The 19,702-nt window shown below is 42.5% G+C and overlaps 2 protein-coding genes across 2 annotated transcripts; both read right to left on the reverse strand.

Annotated features, from left to right (window-relative positions):
• Positions 1 to 9,153: 9,153 nt before the first annotated feature.
• LOC124662469 lies at positions 9,154 to 18,274 on the reverse strand. Its single transcript, XM_047200307.1, has 5 exons — positions 17,756 to 18,274; positions 10,100 to 10,234; positions 9,683 to 10,006; positions 9,338 to 9,400; positions 9,154 to 9,222 (listed from the first exon to the last, which is right to left on the reverse strand). The coding sequence occupies exons 1-5, from the start codon at positions 17,768 to 17,770 to the stop codon at positions 9,154 to 9,156; spliced, it is 606 nt and encodes a 201-aa protein (XP_047056263.1). The 5' UTR covers positions 17,771 to 18,274.
• Positions 10,842 to 13,952, reverse strand: LOC124698742. Its single transcript, XM_047231184.1, has 2 exons — positions 11,322 to 13,952; positions 10,842 to 11,275 (listed from the first exon to the last, which is right to left on the reverse strand). The coding sequence occupies exons 1-2, from the start codon at positions 13,132 to 13,134 to the stop codon at positions 11,232 to 11,234; spliced, it is 1,857 nt and encodes a 618-aa protein (XP_047087140.1). The 5' UTR covers positions 13,135 to 13,952; the 3' UTR covers positions 10,842 to 11,231.
• Positions 18,275 to 19,702: the final 1,428 nt, after the last annotated feature.

Genomic DNA, 19,702 nt, shown 5'->3' on the forward strand with positions numbered 1-19,702 from the left:
TCTCCACAAAGCTCAGCATATAAACCTTTCAACCAAACAGCCTCTTTACCTGCCTCAGCAATAGCCATGTACTCAGCCTCAGTAGTAGATTGTGCAACGAAGCATCCCGCAAAGTAGCCTTCCAGCTAACAAGACATCCACCAACGATAAACACGTAACCTGTGAGGGACCTTCTCTTATCCAAATCGCCAGCATAATCTGAATCCACATATCCGGCGAGCCCCTCACCAATCCTGCCAAACCTCAAGCAAGCTTTTGATGTGCCGCGAAGGTACCTGAAAATCCACTGAACAACTTTCCAATGGTCTTTACCAGGATTAGCCATGTATCGACTGACCAAACTCATAGCATATGACAGATCAGGACGTGAACAAACCATGGCATACATCAAGGAACCAACAGCACTAGAATAGGGAACTCGAGACATGTACTCAATATCATCTTCGAGCTAGGACATTGCAAAGCCGACAACTTGAAATGAGAAGCAATAGGAGTAGTAAGTGACTTTGCATCATGCATATTAAAACGATGAAGAACTTTCTCAATGTACTTTTCCTGACTAAGAAACAACAAACTAGACTTTCTGTCCCTTTTAATTTCCATGCCTAGTATTTTCTTAGCAGGACCAAGATCCTTCATCTCAAACTCACTACTTAATTGATTCTTTAAAATAGTGATCTCTTTCATGCTCTTGGCAGCAATCAACATATCATCAACATATAGCAGCAAATAAATAGGTGATCCATTAACAAACTTGATATACACACAACTATCATACCGAGATCTCTCAAAACCATGTGTAAGCATAAATGAATCAAACCTTTTATACCACTGTCGTGGCGACTGTTTCGGACCATAAAGGGACCTCTTTAATTTGCAAACAAGATCCTCCTTACCGGGCACAACATAACCTTCAGAGTTGGTCCATATATATCTCCTCCTCCAACTCACCATGCGAAAGCAGTCTTTACATCTAGCTGTTCAAGCTCAAGATCATGCATAGCAACAATACCAAAGAAAGCACGAATAGAACTATGCTTCACAGCCGGGGAGAAAACGTCATTATAATCAACACCTGGAATTTGACTGAAACCTTTTGCTACTAACCTTGCCTTAAACCGTGGAGGCTTATTAGGAGACAAACCTTCCTTTCTCTTTTAAATATCCACTTGCAGCGGACAGCCTTCTTTTGTTTAGGCAAGTGCACAACATCCCATGTGCCATTCTTCTCAAGCGATTGCATCTCTTCTTACATCGCACCTACCCACTTCTCTTTATCAACCGAAGCAATGGCTTCAGTATATGTAGGGCCTCTTTGTTTGGGCTGGCTGCGGCTGGCTGTGGCTGGCTGTGTTGCTGTGTAGGAAAAGCTGTTGTGCAGAGAAAGCTGCTATTTTGAATTTTCCTGTTTAGCAACTTAGTTGGCTGTCTGGCTGCAAACCGATGAATTGTCTAAAATACCCATATACTTATGCAAGAACGTATAGCTTTGCAAACTTTTGTGTAAACAATATACATGTCACATATATTGTCATGAATAGACATTAAAAAAACACACGTATAATAATTCACAGTGTTTGTCCTCCAAATAAAGTTCTTGCTTATTTTAGCAAACTACAGTGAGTGTTGATCAGGGGCGTACAAAAACTGATTAACATGGAGTGAGTGCACAATTGATAGAACACCAAAGTACATTCGTCCCAGGGAGGGGACGAAAGCAACGAACATGCGCAGCAGGCGAACACTGGTCGGACGCATGGCGAATCAATGCAGGCACGAAGCGGAGCTCACAAGCCGCGAACTGCGACTTCGAGCTGCTCCTTGTCGTCGTCGTCTCCGGCTACATGACCGTGGGCGGATGAGGAACGGACGGCGCACGGATAGACAGCGGCGCGCCGGACGAGTGCGACCGGCGGTCGGGGACGAGCGCAGACGGCTGTCAGGGACGAGCACGGGCGACGGTTCAGACACGCACTGGCGGTGGTTGGAGACAAGCTCGGCGGCACAGTTGATCTGCCAGTGAAGGGAGGAGACGAGGCCGGGGCGCCAGAACGGGGCCGGTAGGAGAAGGAGATGAAGGAGTGCGGCGGCAAAGGCGAGGGGCGTCGGAGGAGATGGGTGTGGGGGTCGAGCTCCGGCGGTGGAGATTCTAATGCACTGGTCGCGCTGGTCGCGTGACTCCTGTGGACAAGAAAAGGTAGCAGTTATCTTCTCGATTCTTTTCCACCCCGTACAAGTGTAGGAGCAACGCAGGGTGCGGTTCAGGCCTCCCCAGTGGCAAGTTTCCAGTAAATACGACTAACGAAATGGGCAAAGTGACAAACCTTTTCGGTTTAAGCAGAAAAAGCTCGGGAAGCACCCCTAGTAGGTGCTTTTTCTCGTGTGTGGGAGATGAATGTGCTTCGGCCGAAGCCAACCGCGCAGCCTGACCCTTTGTTTGGTTCACCCTACTTATTTCTATGGAAAGCACTCAAAAGCTCAAACAAAGAGGCTCGTAGCTGGTTCAATATCATGCTCCACCTGTTCAGCACAACTCAAAGCATAATCAACAATATCACATTCTTGAATTAATCGGGTAGGAGTTGCAATATTTCTCTTAGGGCGGTCAGCAGCAATAGACCGTCCTTGTCGCTGAACAATAGGTGGTGAAGGTGGAACATCATTATCATCATTGTTGGTTTCAGGAACCACATTTTCATTCTCCTTTGCGTTCTCCACCTGCACGCCAATTCTGTGCTGTTTATCATCGAAACATCGGGAGAATCAATAGCATCGAAATATCAGTAGACGGACTATCATTAAACATAACCGCCTCATTAAAAACGACATTCCTGCTCAACACAATTTTCTTAGTTTAAGGATTCCATAATCTATATGCCTTAACTCCTGAACCATAACCAAGCAAGATGCACTTAACAGCCCTTGGCTCCAACTTTCCATTATCAACATGAGCGTAAGCGATGTAACCAAAAACTCTCAAATCTGAATAATCGACGGAGTGAACCAGACCATACCTCAATTGGAGTTTTCTTATCAAGTGGAACAAAAGGTGACCTGTTGATTAGATAACATGCGGTGGAAGCTGCTTCAGCCCAAAAACTTCTATGCATCTTTGCATTAGACAACATGCAGCGAGCCCTCGAAATAATGGTCCTGTTCATGCGTTCAGCCACGCCATTCTGTTGAGGGGTGTACGAAATGGTATGATGTCTTACCATCCCATCATTGCTGCAAAACTCATCAAATTCATTTGAAAAAAATTCCATACCATTGTCAGTACGGAGTATCTTAACCTTCTTTTCAGTTTGGGTTTCTACCATAACTTTCCACTTCTTAAAAGCATTAAAAACATCAGATTTATGTTTCAGGAAATATGGCCACACTTTCCTTGAGTAATCATCAATAATAGTAAGCATGTAATTAGCACCACCATTTGAAGTTCTACGGGACGGACCCCAAACATCAGCGTGTACATAATCTAAAATGCCTTTGGTGGTATGAACGGAAGCATTAGATTTTACTCTTTTATGCTTACCAAAGATGCAGTGCTCATAGAACTCAAGCTTACCTAAATTGCAGCCATCAATTAGCTCTCTCTTTGCCAATTCTGCCATGCCAAGCTCACTCATATGTCCAAGACGCTTATGCCAAAGGTTAGTCTTACTAGATTCATCAGAACTAACAGCAGCAGCAATACCACGCAAAGTGCTACCTCTAAGGACATATAATTTTGCAGAATTCATATCACCAATCATAATAATGAGAGAACCTGATGATACCTTCAAAAGTTTGTTCCCACCTTTGTACTTGTACCCGTCACAATCAAGGGTACTCAAAGAGATCAAATTCCTCGCCATGGAGGGTATGTGTTTCACTCCTATCAACGTGTGTGTCATCCCATCATGGGTCTTGATCTGAACAGAACCAATGCCAACAATGCTGCACTGGTTGTCATTTCCTACACGCACAAAATCTCCACTCTGCACAGACTCATAAGAACTGAACCAATCTTTGTTATAGCAAATATGAAATGAACATGCAGTATCAAGAATCCATTCATCATCACGTGAAACACATGCAACCAAGACAGCTAAGCAATCTCCATCAGAACTATCACTACCATCATTACCAGCAACAACATCAGCCTCACCCTTACCGGTGACAACGGCAGCCTTACCATTACCATCATTATTTTTCGGTTGGTAAGTTCCGTTCCTTTTCTCCTTGTTCTGCAGCTTCCAACAATCATCAATATTGTGGTTAGATTTCTTACAATACCTGCAGAACTTGTCATGTCCTTTGGACTTTGAGCGACCTCTGTCTCCCTTGCTCTTATCTCTGTTGTTGTGGTAGTAGTTATCTCGCTGCTCAGGCCTGCCACGGACCTCTAATGCCTCCGCCTTGGAGGACGAACTTTCAGCCTGCACCATAGATTTCATTTTCTCCTTTTGTTGGAGAGCATCATAAACTTCCGCGAGAGTTAGTTTGTCGCGGCTCAATAATATGGTGTCACGAAAATTACCGAAAGAATTAGGCAACGAGCATAAAAGAAGAAGACCTAAATACCCATCCTCATACTTAACTTCTATAGACTTCAAATCGAAACAATCTCTTTCCGGGAAGATAGGTGATTCATTACCGAACCTCCCTCTTGCAACTTATGCGAGAACAGCTTCATCTTCACGTGCAATCTGCCCGTGAGATCCTTGGACAAACAGATCTCCTCTAGTTTGACCCATAACTCGGCAGATGGTTTTCTCCTGCAAGCACTTCCCGCAGAATATTATTGGACAGATGGAGTTGAATCAACGATAAAGCCTTACGGTCTTTCCGCTTCTCCGCATCGGTCCAGGTATCATTCGCTTTCTCGCCGAAAGCATCGATCGCTTCATCCAGATCTGAAGATTGGGCGAGAATCGCCCTCATCTTCACTTGCCACAAAGCAAATCTCGTGGTGTGGTCCAGCTACGGTAGATCGAACTTCAGTGACGACATCTCGTAAACCCTAGATCCAAAAAACACGGGCTCTGATACCACTTGTTATAATCAAGATGCACAATAAACGAAGAACGAAAAAATAAACACTGCAGGGGACACGATATTTTAACGTGGAAAACCCTTGCAACACACAAGGGAAAAACCACGGGCGCCAGCCAGCAAGACTTCACTATTTCGGTGGTGTTTACAAACGCCGTGGATGTACAATGATGCGACCAAACCCTAGCGGCGGCTTACAGGAAATATAAATAGACGGTGGCAACGATCTGTACACCCACGGCGACGGGCCAAGCCTACCGGCGACGGGCCTCGCTCGGCCCAAGCCTACCGGCGACGAGCCTCGCTCCGCTCGTCAGAAGTTAGCCTCTTCTTGGAATTTGGATCACAATATAACAATTTAGTGTAGTGGAACTAAGAGACTTTTACCGCCTTAACAAGGAGAACAATTTGAACAAAGATGAGAAGTTGATTCACATAGGAAGAACTTGTTGCAATAAGTTGTGAAAAGAAGTAAAAAATATTTAGTAAAATTAGATAATGGTCAATCATGAAGTCAATCAATCTAAAACTTAATTATGCAATGAAAAATTGGCGAGCACTGAACACTCCAAGCATGGTTTAGAGTTTTCATGTTTGAACTTTTCAATGATTTGCAGATTGTCTCGTCGGTTTGTATAGGATTTTAGTGCAATTACATCTCCTTTGAAAAAGTGGGCTTGTTAGAATGTTGTTCTTTCGTGTGTTCTAAGACACACAAAAGTTATTCTCAAAGCTTAAGAACGTTTAACCAAAACTAATCTGCTTGTGCTACCTGATTTCACAAAAATATGGAAATTGAGTGTGATGCTTATGAAAAATGCGGTGTCCTTATGAATAATTGTTAGCAACTAACTACGACCCTAATAATTAAGAGGAACTATATGATATGGTTCTCATGTGCTAATCAAGATTTGTGGAGAAAGGCCCTTATTACCAATTGGGGTTCCTCGTAAGATTAAAGTTTATCTTTGGCAATTAATCAGGGAGAGACTGCCGTCAGCTGAGCAGCTCGCCAAGGCAAATGGCCCCTCACATGGGAGTTGCATGCTATGCGGCGAATTGGAAGGTTGCGATCACATCTTCTTCAAATGCCACCTAGCAAGGTTAATGTGGGTGAGAGTTAGGGAACTCCTCTCATGTAACTGGAATTTAGCAGGGATGAATTCGGCAGGGGTTGGCGACTTCGTCTCCTTAGTGCAAGATCTGTCCGGATCTCCATGTAGGCTAGCTTGATTTGTGTTCGCAGCGTTAGGACAGACGCTTTGAAATACTCGTAACAAGCTAGCTTTAGAGGGAAAGTTGATCTCCCATCCGGCTGATGCGTTGTTCAAAATATCTATACACATGTAGAGTTGGAGGGTACTGGTCAGACGGGGACAGGGACTTGTTAGACGAGGCGTTGGTCGAGCTTAGGTGCCTTCACGTGAGGACGAGGGCTGGAGCTACACAGGATCCAAGAATCTAGGTGTTTTCCCTGTGTTTTCTAGGTGTGGGTGGACCTGGGCTGATGTATGAACATTTGATATGTTTGGTGTTGGTGTGTTTGGTCTTGGTTGTATGTGACTTGTTGGTTGCCGTGATGACTTTATATATAAAGCTGGGCCTATGACCTTATGTTTATTGGGGTAGAGTTTTTTTAAATATCATCAACTGCAATGAACTCTGTTTCTGCAATTGCCGACCAAGTTTAGAAAAAATTGTCTAGTAGCCGGCCTAGTGATAGAAGAGAGAGGTCAATCCTAACACAACCAAAGAGAGACGCCGAAAAAATTGTGGGCGCAACGCAAAGCAGACGAGACGCAGCGGAAAATGGGAAGCCAGCGAGTTAGACAAGAGTACGAACATGGCTACACAGTGCGTGCTAGCGGTCAAATCATACGCCGCCTGGGAGAATACCCGATGAGGCGCATTGGCGCATGTCAACGGCGAGGGTGTCTCCAACATATATATGGGGCCAGGCACATGGGTGAAAAAAGGCAACCTTACAACGTGAAATACATAAGATGTTCCTGATGGCTAAGTGTACTAATACTTAATTTTTGATGTATTATTGCTAATTTAAACCGGTCAATAACATCAAATAAACGATCTAGAACGATTCGATGTACCATAAAATAACCCAAAAAAAAGCTCTAAGAGTTGCCCATAAAGATGCTCTTAGTACCAGTGAAGTCCAAGGACCAACGCGGAAAATCTTACAAATCAAATGATTTTAGAAAATGAAAGCTGCGGGTTCAGCATACACACACCACCAATGCATTCTATCATTTTCTATTACTAGTTGAAGTAAGATAGTTCTAATCCCCAAAAGTATTTCAATATATTTTGGACTTGTGAGTTGTAGTTTCCTACAAAAGCATGTTCAGATATTAAATTAGAGGCACCCACGCGTACATATATATAGGAACACTACAATAGATCAAAGAGGCACAATTTATTTTGTGCGGATGCGGTTTTATGATATTTGTTTGTTTTCTTGACATAGGGAAATAATCAGTCCGACAAAAAAGTCATATAGTTAATTTTGAAAAACAATACTCCCTCCATTTCATTCTATAGTGCCTATAGTTTTTTGGCACGGAAATTAGCATAAGAATGTTCTTTACACAAGACCCCCTAGATTAACGATTTGAGATCTGAGTTAAATCAGCTAAATCCGTAAGTTCCTAAATTAACATAATAAATCCCACAAATCTCTCTGGTTGACTCTCCATATATGTGTAGCCAGGTTATATTAAGGAAATAAAAATATTACCTCCTAAATCTAAGGAATCATTGGGATCATGCATTAGGAATCTCAATTAATTGTTTCCTTTTTGTTGGATTTTTTTCACGCATGTCATGTGGGAGCTGACCGGTAGAGGGGGTAATTGAAAAAGAGCAAAGCTACAACTTTATATTATGAAACAAATGCCAAAAAATTATAGGAATTATAGAAAGGAACGGAGGGAGTATTGTTCAAAATATATTAGTAATTTAATATTTTTGTTTGTTGGGTTGTATAATATAAAGTTAAATGCAAAGTCAACACTGAATCTTTGTGGTCAAGGTTATGGTCTACCATGAAAAAACAAATGTTCTCTAAAGCTGTAAGATGAAGGGTGTATTGACTATAAAACATACTAGATCATGGAAGCGCGCGTTGCCGCGCCCGTCCATTCCAAGAAAGAAATAACATATGGTAGTTGAGAATAATTGGCTAGTTCAAATATTGGAGGAATACGGGTAATGTATGAGTGATGCAGTTCCTATAGAAAAATTATACATTCTACATTCTAGTCTAACGTTAAGAGATTTTACAAGCGGCAGTTAAAAGGGATCCCATTGATGCTACACACAACTTCTTCTAATATTGGAAATATACGAGTTATACAAATGTTTTAGAAAAAAGTCTAATTATACATTCTAGTCTAAGCGTGGACAGATTTTAAAAGCAGAAGTTAAAAAGGATCACATTGATGCTACACACGGCTTCTCCTAGTCTTTACAACCATGGTCAAAAAGAATCAATTCGGCTTCCTAGTGCCTATGCTCCCTCTACCAAAAAACTATATTTCAAAATATTAAAAAATTATGATAAAAAGTTCTACATATACATCTTCATAATATACATGTGTTCGTCAAGTTTCAAGAGGAACCAATATTTTTTGCAATCTATATAAAAAAGTGAAAAATTATCTTCTAAAAAGTTTTATTTTTAGCATTGAATTTTGTCTTTTTACACACGCCACACGACAAGTTCGATTTTTCATGAAAGACTTTGTGAGCGCGTAGGTGGCTATTCCACGACATGGCTCCGTTGATTTGATCAACAAGTACAACCAAAGAGATCTATATGATGAATATATAGCAGGTACTTTGCACACAAAATTCTGAAATCTAGCAAGAATTGGACACCTTTGGTGCAGAAGGGAGATGTTTCTACATAATATGGTACAGTACCAAGTTACCAACACCACCTTTTCCAACCCAAAGACGTACACACACACTTTGTAAGGTATCAGTATCGACTGAATACAAGTTTGCTGACAGCTAGGTTTCAGAAAGCCGCTTATGCTCCTCTAGTATTTTGCTCTCGCCAAAATAGTAATTCCAGGAAAATAAGCCACCTTGTCTTCATACATCACAGTCAGGATCGTCTACCACACCAGCAATGATTTTACCAACAGGCCTGATCAGTATCGACTGAATACAAGTTTGCTGACAGCTAGGTCTCAGAAAGCCGCTTATGCTCCTCTAGTATTTTGCTCTCACCAAAATAGCAATTCCAGGAAAATAAGCCACCTTGTCTTCAGTATACATCACAGTCAGGATCGTCTACCACACCAGCAATGATTTTACCAACAGGCCTGAATGATGTGTGCTGCATGAAAGAAAAACGAAGGAGCAAAACATGCTCAGGCTGTTCCCCCTCATCACCTCATGGAAGACACAAAATGCTTTGACCAAATATTGGGTGCTGACTTCAATACCAAGATTTAATTAGGAAAACTCCAATACACAATGCAGCAAATAAACTACTGAATATAGATAAGAGCATACAATGAAGCTTAGCCTTACATTCACTTCCCAACTGAAACGGAAATGATTGAAGATTTGAAAATTTTCCAAGTCGGCCGTTGGCGAAAATGAAGCTGAGGCTTACAACATTGGTAGGCGTAAAAAAGTGAAATACAGAAATTCCATAGAACTTACCTATGAATGATTCCGTCTTCCCAACAAGTCCAGGTAGTTGGTTAAATTCAGTGAGGGAATATGCATATCTTGGAAAATTTTGTGGAACTTCAACCTGGACTTGTATCTTTGTCCAAGGTGATATCTTCATCATAAATTTTGCATCCACAGCCCTAAACATGTTCTTTGCTGACTGCACAAAGAAATCACGGAGAATGCAGAGGTTTCCTTCCTGAAGCAGACTCTTAAACTTGTCTGCATGACCTGGTCCTACCTCAGCATACATTTTGTTCCCCTGCATAAATGTTTATCAGTGAGTTAATTGAAGTGCAGTTCAGCATGCCACGAGAAATGAATTCCATTTATAGAACCTTATTGCGAAAAGTACCTCTGCATCAATGAATACAGTATCGAGATGAGCAAGCCTGTTGTCTTTATTGAATTCCCACACACGAGCTACACGTGCACAGACCGCGGCACGTCTTTTGCTTGGATTAAGGTCAGATAAACGAAGAAGATCACTCTGTGATTGGCATGTTCAATTTGTTAGTAAATAGTATTATAAAAATTGTAAATAAAGAAAGGTATTTCTGTTGCTGGACTGACCTGTACATATTATTTGTAAGTAAAACTATAGTAATGTACAACGAATAATTTGAAATATTATTGAATGGCAGAAAGGACTTCGCGGTACACAACATTGTTAGTTGTGGTTGGCGCGGTGTCAGCTTCAGTATCGATAAGAATTTTTAGTCCCTTTCTAGTAGTCACACGTGAAATTGCAACATAAAGTTGTCCATGTGTAAAAACAGGTCTTTTTAGGTATACACCAACAGATTGAAGTGTTTGTCCTTGGCTCTTATTTATTGTCATTGCGTAGCATAACCTTATAGGATATTGCCGCCTTTCAAGAACAAATGGATACTTAGACTTTTTGGATGTCAGTGTAATTCTAGGAATGTATACAGTATCACCAACATGCGAACCTGTCATTATTGTAGCTTCAACTACTCGAGTTGCCAATCTAGTTATTAGTAGTCTTGTTCCATTACATAGTCCAATAGTCTGGTCAATGTTTCTAAGTAACATAACTGGGCATCCAACTTTTAAAACTAACTTATGGTGTGGGAAATTTCTGATTGTAATTGAGTTTAAATATTCAGTATTATATAGTTCATCAAAGTCTCCTAGCTTGTCACTCATTTTTGACATAGAATCGCAGCTTAAATGTTCAAAAGAGTCACCAGGAAGCATTTGTAATACACGTTCGTTGATAGCATCAACGGTATCATTGTTTGGACAAACAATAGCACGACTACTGAGGTACTCTACATCTGAAAATCTAGTCTGTAGGTCACCATATACTGCGTCTATTATAGCACCTATTGCATCACCATTACAATTGAGAAGAAGGTCATTTGGTATTTTTATCTCGTCTTTATTTAAATGTAAGTCACCATCATTTTCATTAACCTTGCCATCTCCTACAGCTAAGACCCATTCACTGAATTCTTTTAGCTCTAACTGTTGTTCAGGCAGTAAATTTGGGTTTGATAGACGCATATTGTCTTCTAATTTGATCACACGTACATATTTCCATAGAGGCGAATTTGTGATTGTTGCACCAACAATTTGGGCACGTGAGCCACCTTCGATTACAGGTAGGATCTGTCTGAAGTCCCCACCAAGGACGACAGGCACTCCACCAAAGGGTACAGTCGCTGCTTCAGGATTTGACTGCCCCAGGATGTCTCGTAAAGTCCTATCTAGCGTCTCAAAGCAGTGCCTATGTGTCATAGGAGCCTCATCCCATATTATGAGAGAACATTGGATGAGAAGGTCACTTAGATTGGTTCCCCTCTTCACATCGCACAGTGTTGTTTCATCAATGTCTATTGGGATCTTAAATCGTGAGTGAGCAGTTCTGCCACCTTGCAGTAAAAGAGAAGCTACTCCTGATGACGCAACTGCAAGTGCTATTTTGCCTCTCGAACGAATGAAAGACAATATAGCTTTCCAAACAAAGGTTTTACCAGTCCCACCATGTCCCGATAGGAAGAAAAACCCAGGTTTTTTATTCATAACACAATCAACAATCTCTTCATATGCCTTTCTTTGGTGTGCATTTAACTTAGAGTTTAATTGAGCGGAAGTTTCTAACAGGTCAGCTAAATCATATGAAAACTCTTCTTCAATTAGCCTATTAGTCTGACTTCCAGAACCTACTGAACGTGCTTGTGGCAGATTGAAATTGCTTATGGAAGAACCATTGCGCATAAAAAGGTGATTTAGTTCCTCTATTAACATATCCTGTAACTGGTCTGCTGGCACGATAAAAGATGGGTCATTTAACAAACCACGGTACCTAAGCTGAATATCATCGGTTAAATATGAGTAATATTTGTTATAAAATGCACGTTCATCATCTACGCTACAGAATAAAATAATGGTTACGAAGAGATGCCTAAGCTGGCGTGATGTTGCCCATACTAAAGCTTCATCGAATGCAGTGTACCATTCAGTATCATCGCCTAACAATCCCCGGGCTGCACAAGCTTCTTTGAAGGTTTCATAGGTGATAGTGTTAAATGTACGTAAATCTTGATAGCTAGATGCACCTTGAACAACCATTAAAAGCATTCTAAGGTAGAAACGCTCACCAGCAGATGGATGGACATAATATACACGACCTATCTTAGTAGCAGCAGTGGGTGTTCTTTTGGTGGGTTTTCTTTTCCAGATTTTTTCCGTTGCTTGCCAGTTCCATTCAGTTGGGAAATTACAGTACGCTAAATGGCGAGCTTGTGGAAATTTTTTGTTTGCAACAAACCATTCAGTTAGCATAGTTTTCTTGAAGTGCTTAGAATTTTTCACAATAGAATGCAGGTTTGAATTTGATTTGTAAGTAACAGAGTTCATGCCAGGTAAATGTATGTCTAATCTTTCAACCGTTGGCATTTTGCAGTGCAGAGGGAATTCATATATACGCCACAGTGAATCATGAGGGACCAAGTGCCTGCAATCTAAGTATTCTTGGACTTCATCAATCTCCCTACTTTTCTTAATTTCACCTTTACCAGTACCACCTTTAATAGTCTCAAATACAACTCGGGATCTGTCTTTTCCTTTTGTGACATACTTAAATAGGTATTTTACAATTTTTGTTTTGTTGCACCACTCAACATTTATATGGCATTGGTATTTTTTCAAAAGCTTCAGGTTGTACGGAACTACAGATTTGTTGTCAAGTTTGAAATCATTTTTGTATATATAACGTCCATCATCACGACGTCTATAAATCGGAAAACCTTGTTGATCAATTGATGTCTCATTGTTAAAAGGCTTTGGATAATGTTTTGAGCATGAACCTTTTTTCATGCAAGGGCATTTATCATTCATAGTGCCACATGGACCATGCATCATAAATTCTTCTACAAGCGCATATCCTAGTGGGTCAGTACGAACGTCAGGAATTTCAGCACTAATGTAAGAATCTATAATGGATTGTGTATCTACTTTGCTTTTGTTTTTTAGCCATGTAAGGCAGTGTACATGTGGTAGGCCTCTCTTTTGAAACTCAGTACTGTGTAGCACTGCAACAGAGCAAAAAATTGGTTATACTAAGAGCTAACATATTTTATTGTTCTGCATACTGTTGGGAAAAGAAAAATACCTGCCACAACTGGTCCAAAAACTTTTCCCTTCTTAATATCAGCAATGAGTTGGTCTTGTTTCATTTTATAAACCCTATTGACAATGTCTGGACGGTCTGCTGGGCATTGTCCAGGTTCAAAACGGAGTGCCTCAGCAATTTCTGGCCATTTAGAATTGCAAGTAAAAGTAATAAAGAGATCAGGACCACCATGCACTCTGCAGATGGCCATAGCATCCTGATAGTGCTGAACATAGTATCTCATACCTCCTGTAAAGGACCCTGGGAGCACAGTTTTACGACCTATTTTCTCTCCATCAATACAACCCTCACCTACAGCATCCATAATCGTTTGAAAATTTTCAGATCTTAATTCCTTTTGTTTGCGAACTATAAACCAAAGGCGGTTTTCTTCTAAGCATGCAAAGCTGTCAACTTGTATCTGGGAAGTAGCTCTACCGCAGCATAAATATGGGTTGTACTGGCCAGGTCTGTAGTGGCAACAATATGCGTAATAATCAAGCATTGTAATTGTTTTGCGAGTTTTCGTAGACAACTCATGAGCATCAGTATACTGCATACCTAAATGGAAGCCAACATCACCGTGCGGAAAAAGTAGTGGGTACTGTAAGAGCATGTCTAACAGGCCCCGTATTTTTTCGCCCCTTAAAACGCGAGTAGAGGGCCCTGTATTCACTTTTCGCCGGCCGAAAACTCGGATGAGCTAGCAGACCCCGTATCCCACCCCGTAAAACAGAAAGCTCGTCCGAGTTTGCAACCCCTCAAAACAGGGTTTTTTGACAAATTGCATATTAGAACCAACACACCATTCACATAAAATAAATGTTTTACATCACACAATAATTGTCATAATTATTACAATAATGTTTTTCGGAAATGTCAACAAATGTTCTAATGGAAGAATTAAACAAATAACAAATGTTTCACACATACAACAAATAGGAAATGAATGTTTCACACATACAACAATGGGAAATGAATGTAATAAATCATTGGCCATGTAACCGCCAATGGTGATCAATCAAATCTTGGGTGAGTCTGGTGATGAGTCTCGGCATTTTCAATGCCTCGATGAGCTGCAAGAAAAGCTTCAAGCCGATCAGGGTTCCTCTCGGGCTGCACTCGGGTGCCAACATTGTCATAGAAACATGGCAAGTTTAAACCTCTTTCATCTTCAATGATCATGTTGTGAAGAATCACACAACATGTCATGACATCAACAAGAGTTTCCTTGTCCCAAAACCTAGCAGGACCCCGGACAATTGCAAACCTTGCTTGCAAGACACCAAAAGCTCTCTCAATATCCTTGCGGCGTGCCTCTTGATTTCTGGTGAAGCAAGCTTCCTTTCTTGTCAAAGGCCTGTCCTTTTTCTCTTTTATGGACTTGACAAGGGTTGCATAGTTAGGGTAAATACCATCTGTGAGATAGTACCCCATGGTGTACTCATTGTTCATAACTTTGTAGTTACAAGGTGGAGCATCACCCTTAACTAGTCTTGCAAACAAAGGGGATCTATTCAAGATGTTGATGTCGTTGAGTGTCCCCGGCAATCCAAAAAAGCATGCCAAATCCATAAGTCTTGAGAGGCCACAGCTTCAAGAACAATGGTAGCATCACGGCTTTTGCCACAATACATTCCATGCCATGCTTTTGGACAATTTTTCCATGTCCAATGCATGCAATCCAAACTACCAAGCATCCCCGCCACCCCCTCTTTTCATTGATCTCCATGAGCCTTTTTATATCATCCTCATTTGGAGCTCTGAGATACTTCTCTCCATACAACTTGATCACCATCTTGGAAAACATACGCACGCAATCCGTGGTTGTTTGCACACCAATGCGAAGGTACTCATCGGTATAATCTGCCGGTATACCGTATGCAATAACCCTCATGGCGGCGAAATTTTTTGGTATGGGCTAAATCCCATGACTTGGGCAGCATTTCTTCTTTGCTTGAAATAATTGCAATTTGCCTCGCAATCTTTGACGATTCTCTCGAACAAAGACCTACGCATTCGGTACCGTCTACGGAAGAGGCGGGGAGGATAGGTGGGTACCTCGGCGAAATAATCTTGCATCAGCTGTTCGTGGCCGAGCGCGCGGTTCCGCGGAATGCACATACGCCCCATCACGGATCTTTTCCGCTGATCCAGCAGCTTCATGCGGTCCTCCGTTTGCTTCAAGCCGAACAGAGCAAGCATCATCTCCGTCTCGTCGTCGTTGAGCAACTCGTCGATATCCGAATCGTCGGATCCGACGACGACCAATCGGTCGACGTCGCATCCAAATCCGCCATGTGCACATCCTCCGAAGCCATCTACCACGGTGTACCATACATCAGCCCCAAATCCGACCAATTTACCGGCGGCAACGAAGAAGAACGCGGCGGAATACTCACCGGCGACAAACGGCGGAGAAGACCACGGCGGGAGGGCGGGCGGCGCGCGCGGAGGGACGCGGAACTTCGGCGGGGGTGCGGCGGAGGTGCGGCGGGTGTCGACAAACCTCGACGCGGCTCGGCGGATGGCGGAGGGGCGCGGATCTGACGGATTGCGGCAGCGGCGCGCGGGTGGCGGCGGCGGCGCGCGGGTGGCGGCGGCGGCGCGCGGGGGAAAACGGGTGGGGGGAACTGAAATGTCCACGCGCGCTTTCGGAATTGGGATAGTGGTTTCGCCCACTATCCCCGCTCCCACCCCGCACAAGTAGGGGGCGACGACCCGCCCCGTACTCGAAAACAGCAAAAAACGATACGGGGGCCGTTTTTACGGGGCGTGCTAGACGGCCGGGTAGAGCCGAACCCCTCAAATCGGCGGTTATTATACGGGTTTGCCCCTTTTACGGGGTCTGTTAGACCTGCTCTAAGGACATAAGGGCAGGGTGTAAATTGGAGACGTAGGTTAAGCCATGGTCCTTGTCATGAACAATTATATCGCGTTTGAAAGTTTCGGTTGTGAAATCACCAACAATGAGCAATGCAAGCTCGTTGCAGGTGGGTAAGTTATACTGTATATCACCATCAGTTTGTGGAGACAATATTCTAATCGCAATACGTTCATCAGGATTTTCTTTTAGTCGGTCTCTAGCTGTCCTAAATGTTTTCACAAATGGGTTCACATCATCCAACATGTCTTGGAAGTTTTTTCACTATATCTCGATCTAAGTGGCCATCAACATCACCATCAGCACACAAATCAGCACACAAAGCCTTGATTCTATGGTCAATCTCATTGTCAGTATCATATATGCAAATTTAGGATTCTGACCATTTGCAGGCTTTAGTGTTCCCATTTTGTGTGATAGCTGGCCACTTATGCGGAAAACGTAGGGACCATGACCATCATTTATGCTCTTATCAATTTTAGCTCCAAGTGATGTGAAATTGAATAGGCAATTATACTGTCTTATGTGGTTCACGAATTCACGACTCTTTTGCCCACCGTTAAACCGCATCAACTCTGCAAGCACCGGGGGAGGTGGCTGGAAGGGTTCAATATGAACACGTCCACCGCCGCAGCACCGATTAAACTCAACACGCCTCTTTTCCCAGCTATAATTCTTTTGGATGTGTTCCTTCCACCAGAAAGCTGCACCGCAGTGGCGGCATCTGAAACACGGTCCTCCCAAATTTGATCGGCCACGGAAAGTAGCTGGAATAACCCGGTAGGGGGTAGAATTAAATTTTAAGTGAGAAAATTTAATATACTATATTTCTTATTTTGTGGTAAAGTTGGCCGCACCTTTTAGGGCCTGAACAAATTGAGCAGCAAGAGGCAATTCGGGTTGTCCGTTGGGGTCAAGTGTTGGGCCTTCTGAGACCATAACTTTCTGCTTTTTCAGTCTAATGCGATCAGCCCGGTTTTGCTTTGCATGTTCCACATAGTATACCGGGAAGAAAACATCTTCTATTGTTTAGAGGAAGAGGAAAACAACAATAGAATCATCAATCGAAAAAGAACAAAACTTTTCTTTTCAACCAGCGTATGCAGAGTTGAGCAAACATACTTCTTTTTCTTTGCAAAATTGGATTGGACACAGCAATTGGTTCATTAATCCTTGCCCTCTTACTCTGGGGGCCAGAACTACTTGAGCCACGAAAAAAACGTGCCTCGTATGTATTCTTAACTTGGGTTTGTGCTCGCGAACGCTTTGTCATTTTTTCTATACAGGTATAACCTGTGATATAGAGGATTAGAAAGAGAGGAAAAGGTACGACATGCGCAGAGAAGGATGCAGTTATATGCAAACATTTCGTTGAACTAAAAAGTTTATAGCGACACAGAATGTAAAGGTAACTGTAATTGAAATTGGCAAATGCATATCAAATAATTTTAAAAGGGGTGTGCAATACAATGATTCAGCAAGCGTACCTGTCCAGCAGCCATTGTGAAATATACTGAAGGACACACAGCAGCTCGCAGTTATCCGTGAATAAGAATGCGGAAGAATGAAGGATTCCCTGTAAGAAGATAGAATAAGTCAGTTGGCTACATATTTCTCGCGACAATGTAAGGAGAGATGAAATTTGGAACTGCAGCAAACAGAAAGAATAACTTACGCAAAGAGGATGGAAGCAGTGAGGAAAGATAGGTTACTGTGTCCACATATTTATATTGAAGAGGAGGTAGAGCTGAAAGTACGGTAGCATTAAACAGAATAATCACAGGACGTGGCATAATTAGATGAATGATAATGAATGGGACGAAATTACCACCATGAATCCATCATTAAGTCGCTGGCAAATACAGTTAAGTCGTCCAGAAGGAGAAGTGTTCCTTCTGTTACGCTAATTGGTCTGGTCTGGTGTGCGAACGAGAAGGAGGGCCGTTGGTCGCATTCAGTACATGGGCCTTCGATTTCGATCGACCGCGTCGAAAGAGTTCAGCCGAGGGCCTGCAACGAACACAAAATTTGCCGCCCGGCGGAGCGCAAAAAGAGAGGAGATTGGTCAATTCTCCTGTACTAATTACTACTTATCTGTAAACTTACTGAAATATGGAAATAAAATGTGGTGAAGTTCAGGGAAAATAGTAGTAAAATAATTGTGAAATTGGTAACCTCATGTCGCTGTCCAGCCGTGGGCGGGATTTGTCGGCACTGGCGGACGAACCCGGTGGGATTTGCCGCAGCTGGCGGAGGCATGCCGCCCCAGGCGGAGGAAGCACGGCGCACCCGCGTTGAGCCGCACGGCGCAGATGCCTCCCGCAGCGACGCGCGCCTGCCTGGTCACCCGCTTGGCCCGAACCGCCGGCCGATATTCCCAGGCGCAGCCGCTCGCCGCCAGCCCCAATCCCAGACGCAGCCGCTCGAAGGTAGCCGCTCGTCCCCAATTTCCAGAACTGCTTTGGAAGCCCAGAACAGGCTAGCCCGTTCAGTGTGTCGTCGGCCCAATCAACGTGGTGAGACGTACATCAATCCTGGGAGTAGAAGCCCTCCAACGAAGATGGGCCTGAGAACACGGGAGTTCGGTCGCTGTAACGTTTCGGCAAGGCAAACAAGTGTCGACCATTCGATTGTCCCATCTAACGGCTTAAAACGTCCAGACGCTGTGGAGGCTCCATTATACTGTTAACTAATTTACATATTTTATTGCACACGTCAAGTGCAGTGGAACTACGAGATCCTTTTACCGGCTTATAACAAGTAGAAGGATACGAATAAAGATGAAAACTCAAGTTAGAAGCATGAAGAATTGGTTTTAATAAGTTGAGAAAAAGTAAAAAATATTTAGTATAGATGACAATCAATTATGGTGTGAACCAATCTAAAACTTAGTTGATTCAAAATTGGATAACACCTAACATTTTGTTGTCGATTTTGTATTTTTGTGTTTGAAATTTCCATGTTTTAACAGTTAATCTGATGTGGAGAAAAGCCCCAAGAAAAATGTTGTGTTAAGAGCTTAACAGCCGTTTTACCAAATCTCATTACTTTATTCTTCTTGATTTTCGAAAAACTTTAGAAATTAAGTGTGATGCTAGTGACAGAAAAATATGTGGTGTTCTTATGCAAGATGGTATGTGAAGTTTGTAGTATAGAGAAAAACTAAATGGTGAGCAACTTAACATCATACCATTAATTATAAGGAAGTCTATAATTTGGTTTCGTGTGCTTACCAAAATTCTCTCGGAAAGGTCCTTATTATCAATTGGACTAGAGCATGTCTAGCTGCGCCCCCGAATTATGTCTGACAACAGCATCGGACGAGCCCTTTTGGGGGGGCCGGCCCAAGCAGCCGATATACTGGGGGCTTCTGCCCACAACGGCGCCCAAATGAGCTTGCTGAAATAGATTTTTTTCAAATAAATTGAAATGAT

Source organism: Lolium rigidum, chromosome 1 (genome assembly GCF_022539505.1).
Source record: "Lolium rigidum isolate FL_2022 chromosome 1, APGP_CSIRO_Lrig_0.1, whole genome shotgun sequence".
Taxonomy (NCBI): Eukaryota; Viridiplantae; Streptophyta; class Magnoliopsida; order Poales; family Poaceae; genus Lolium; species Lolium rigidum.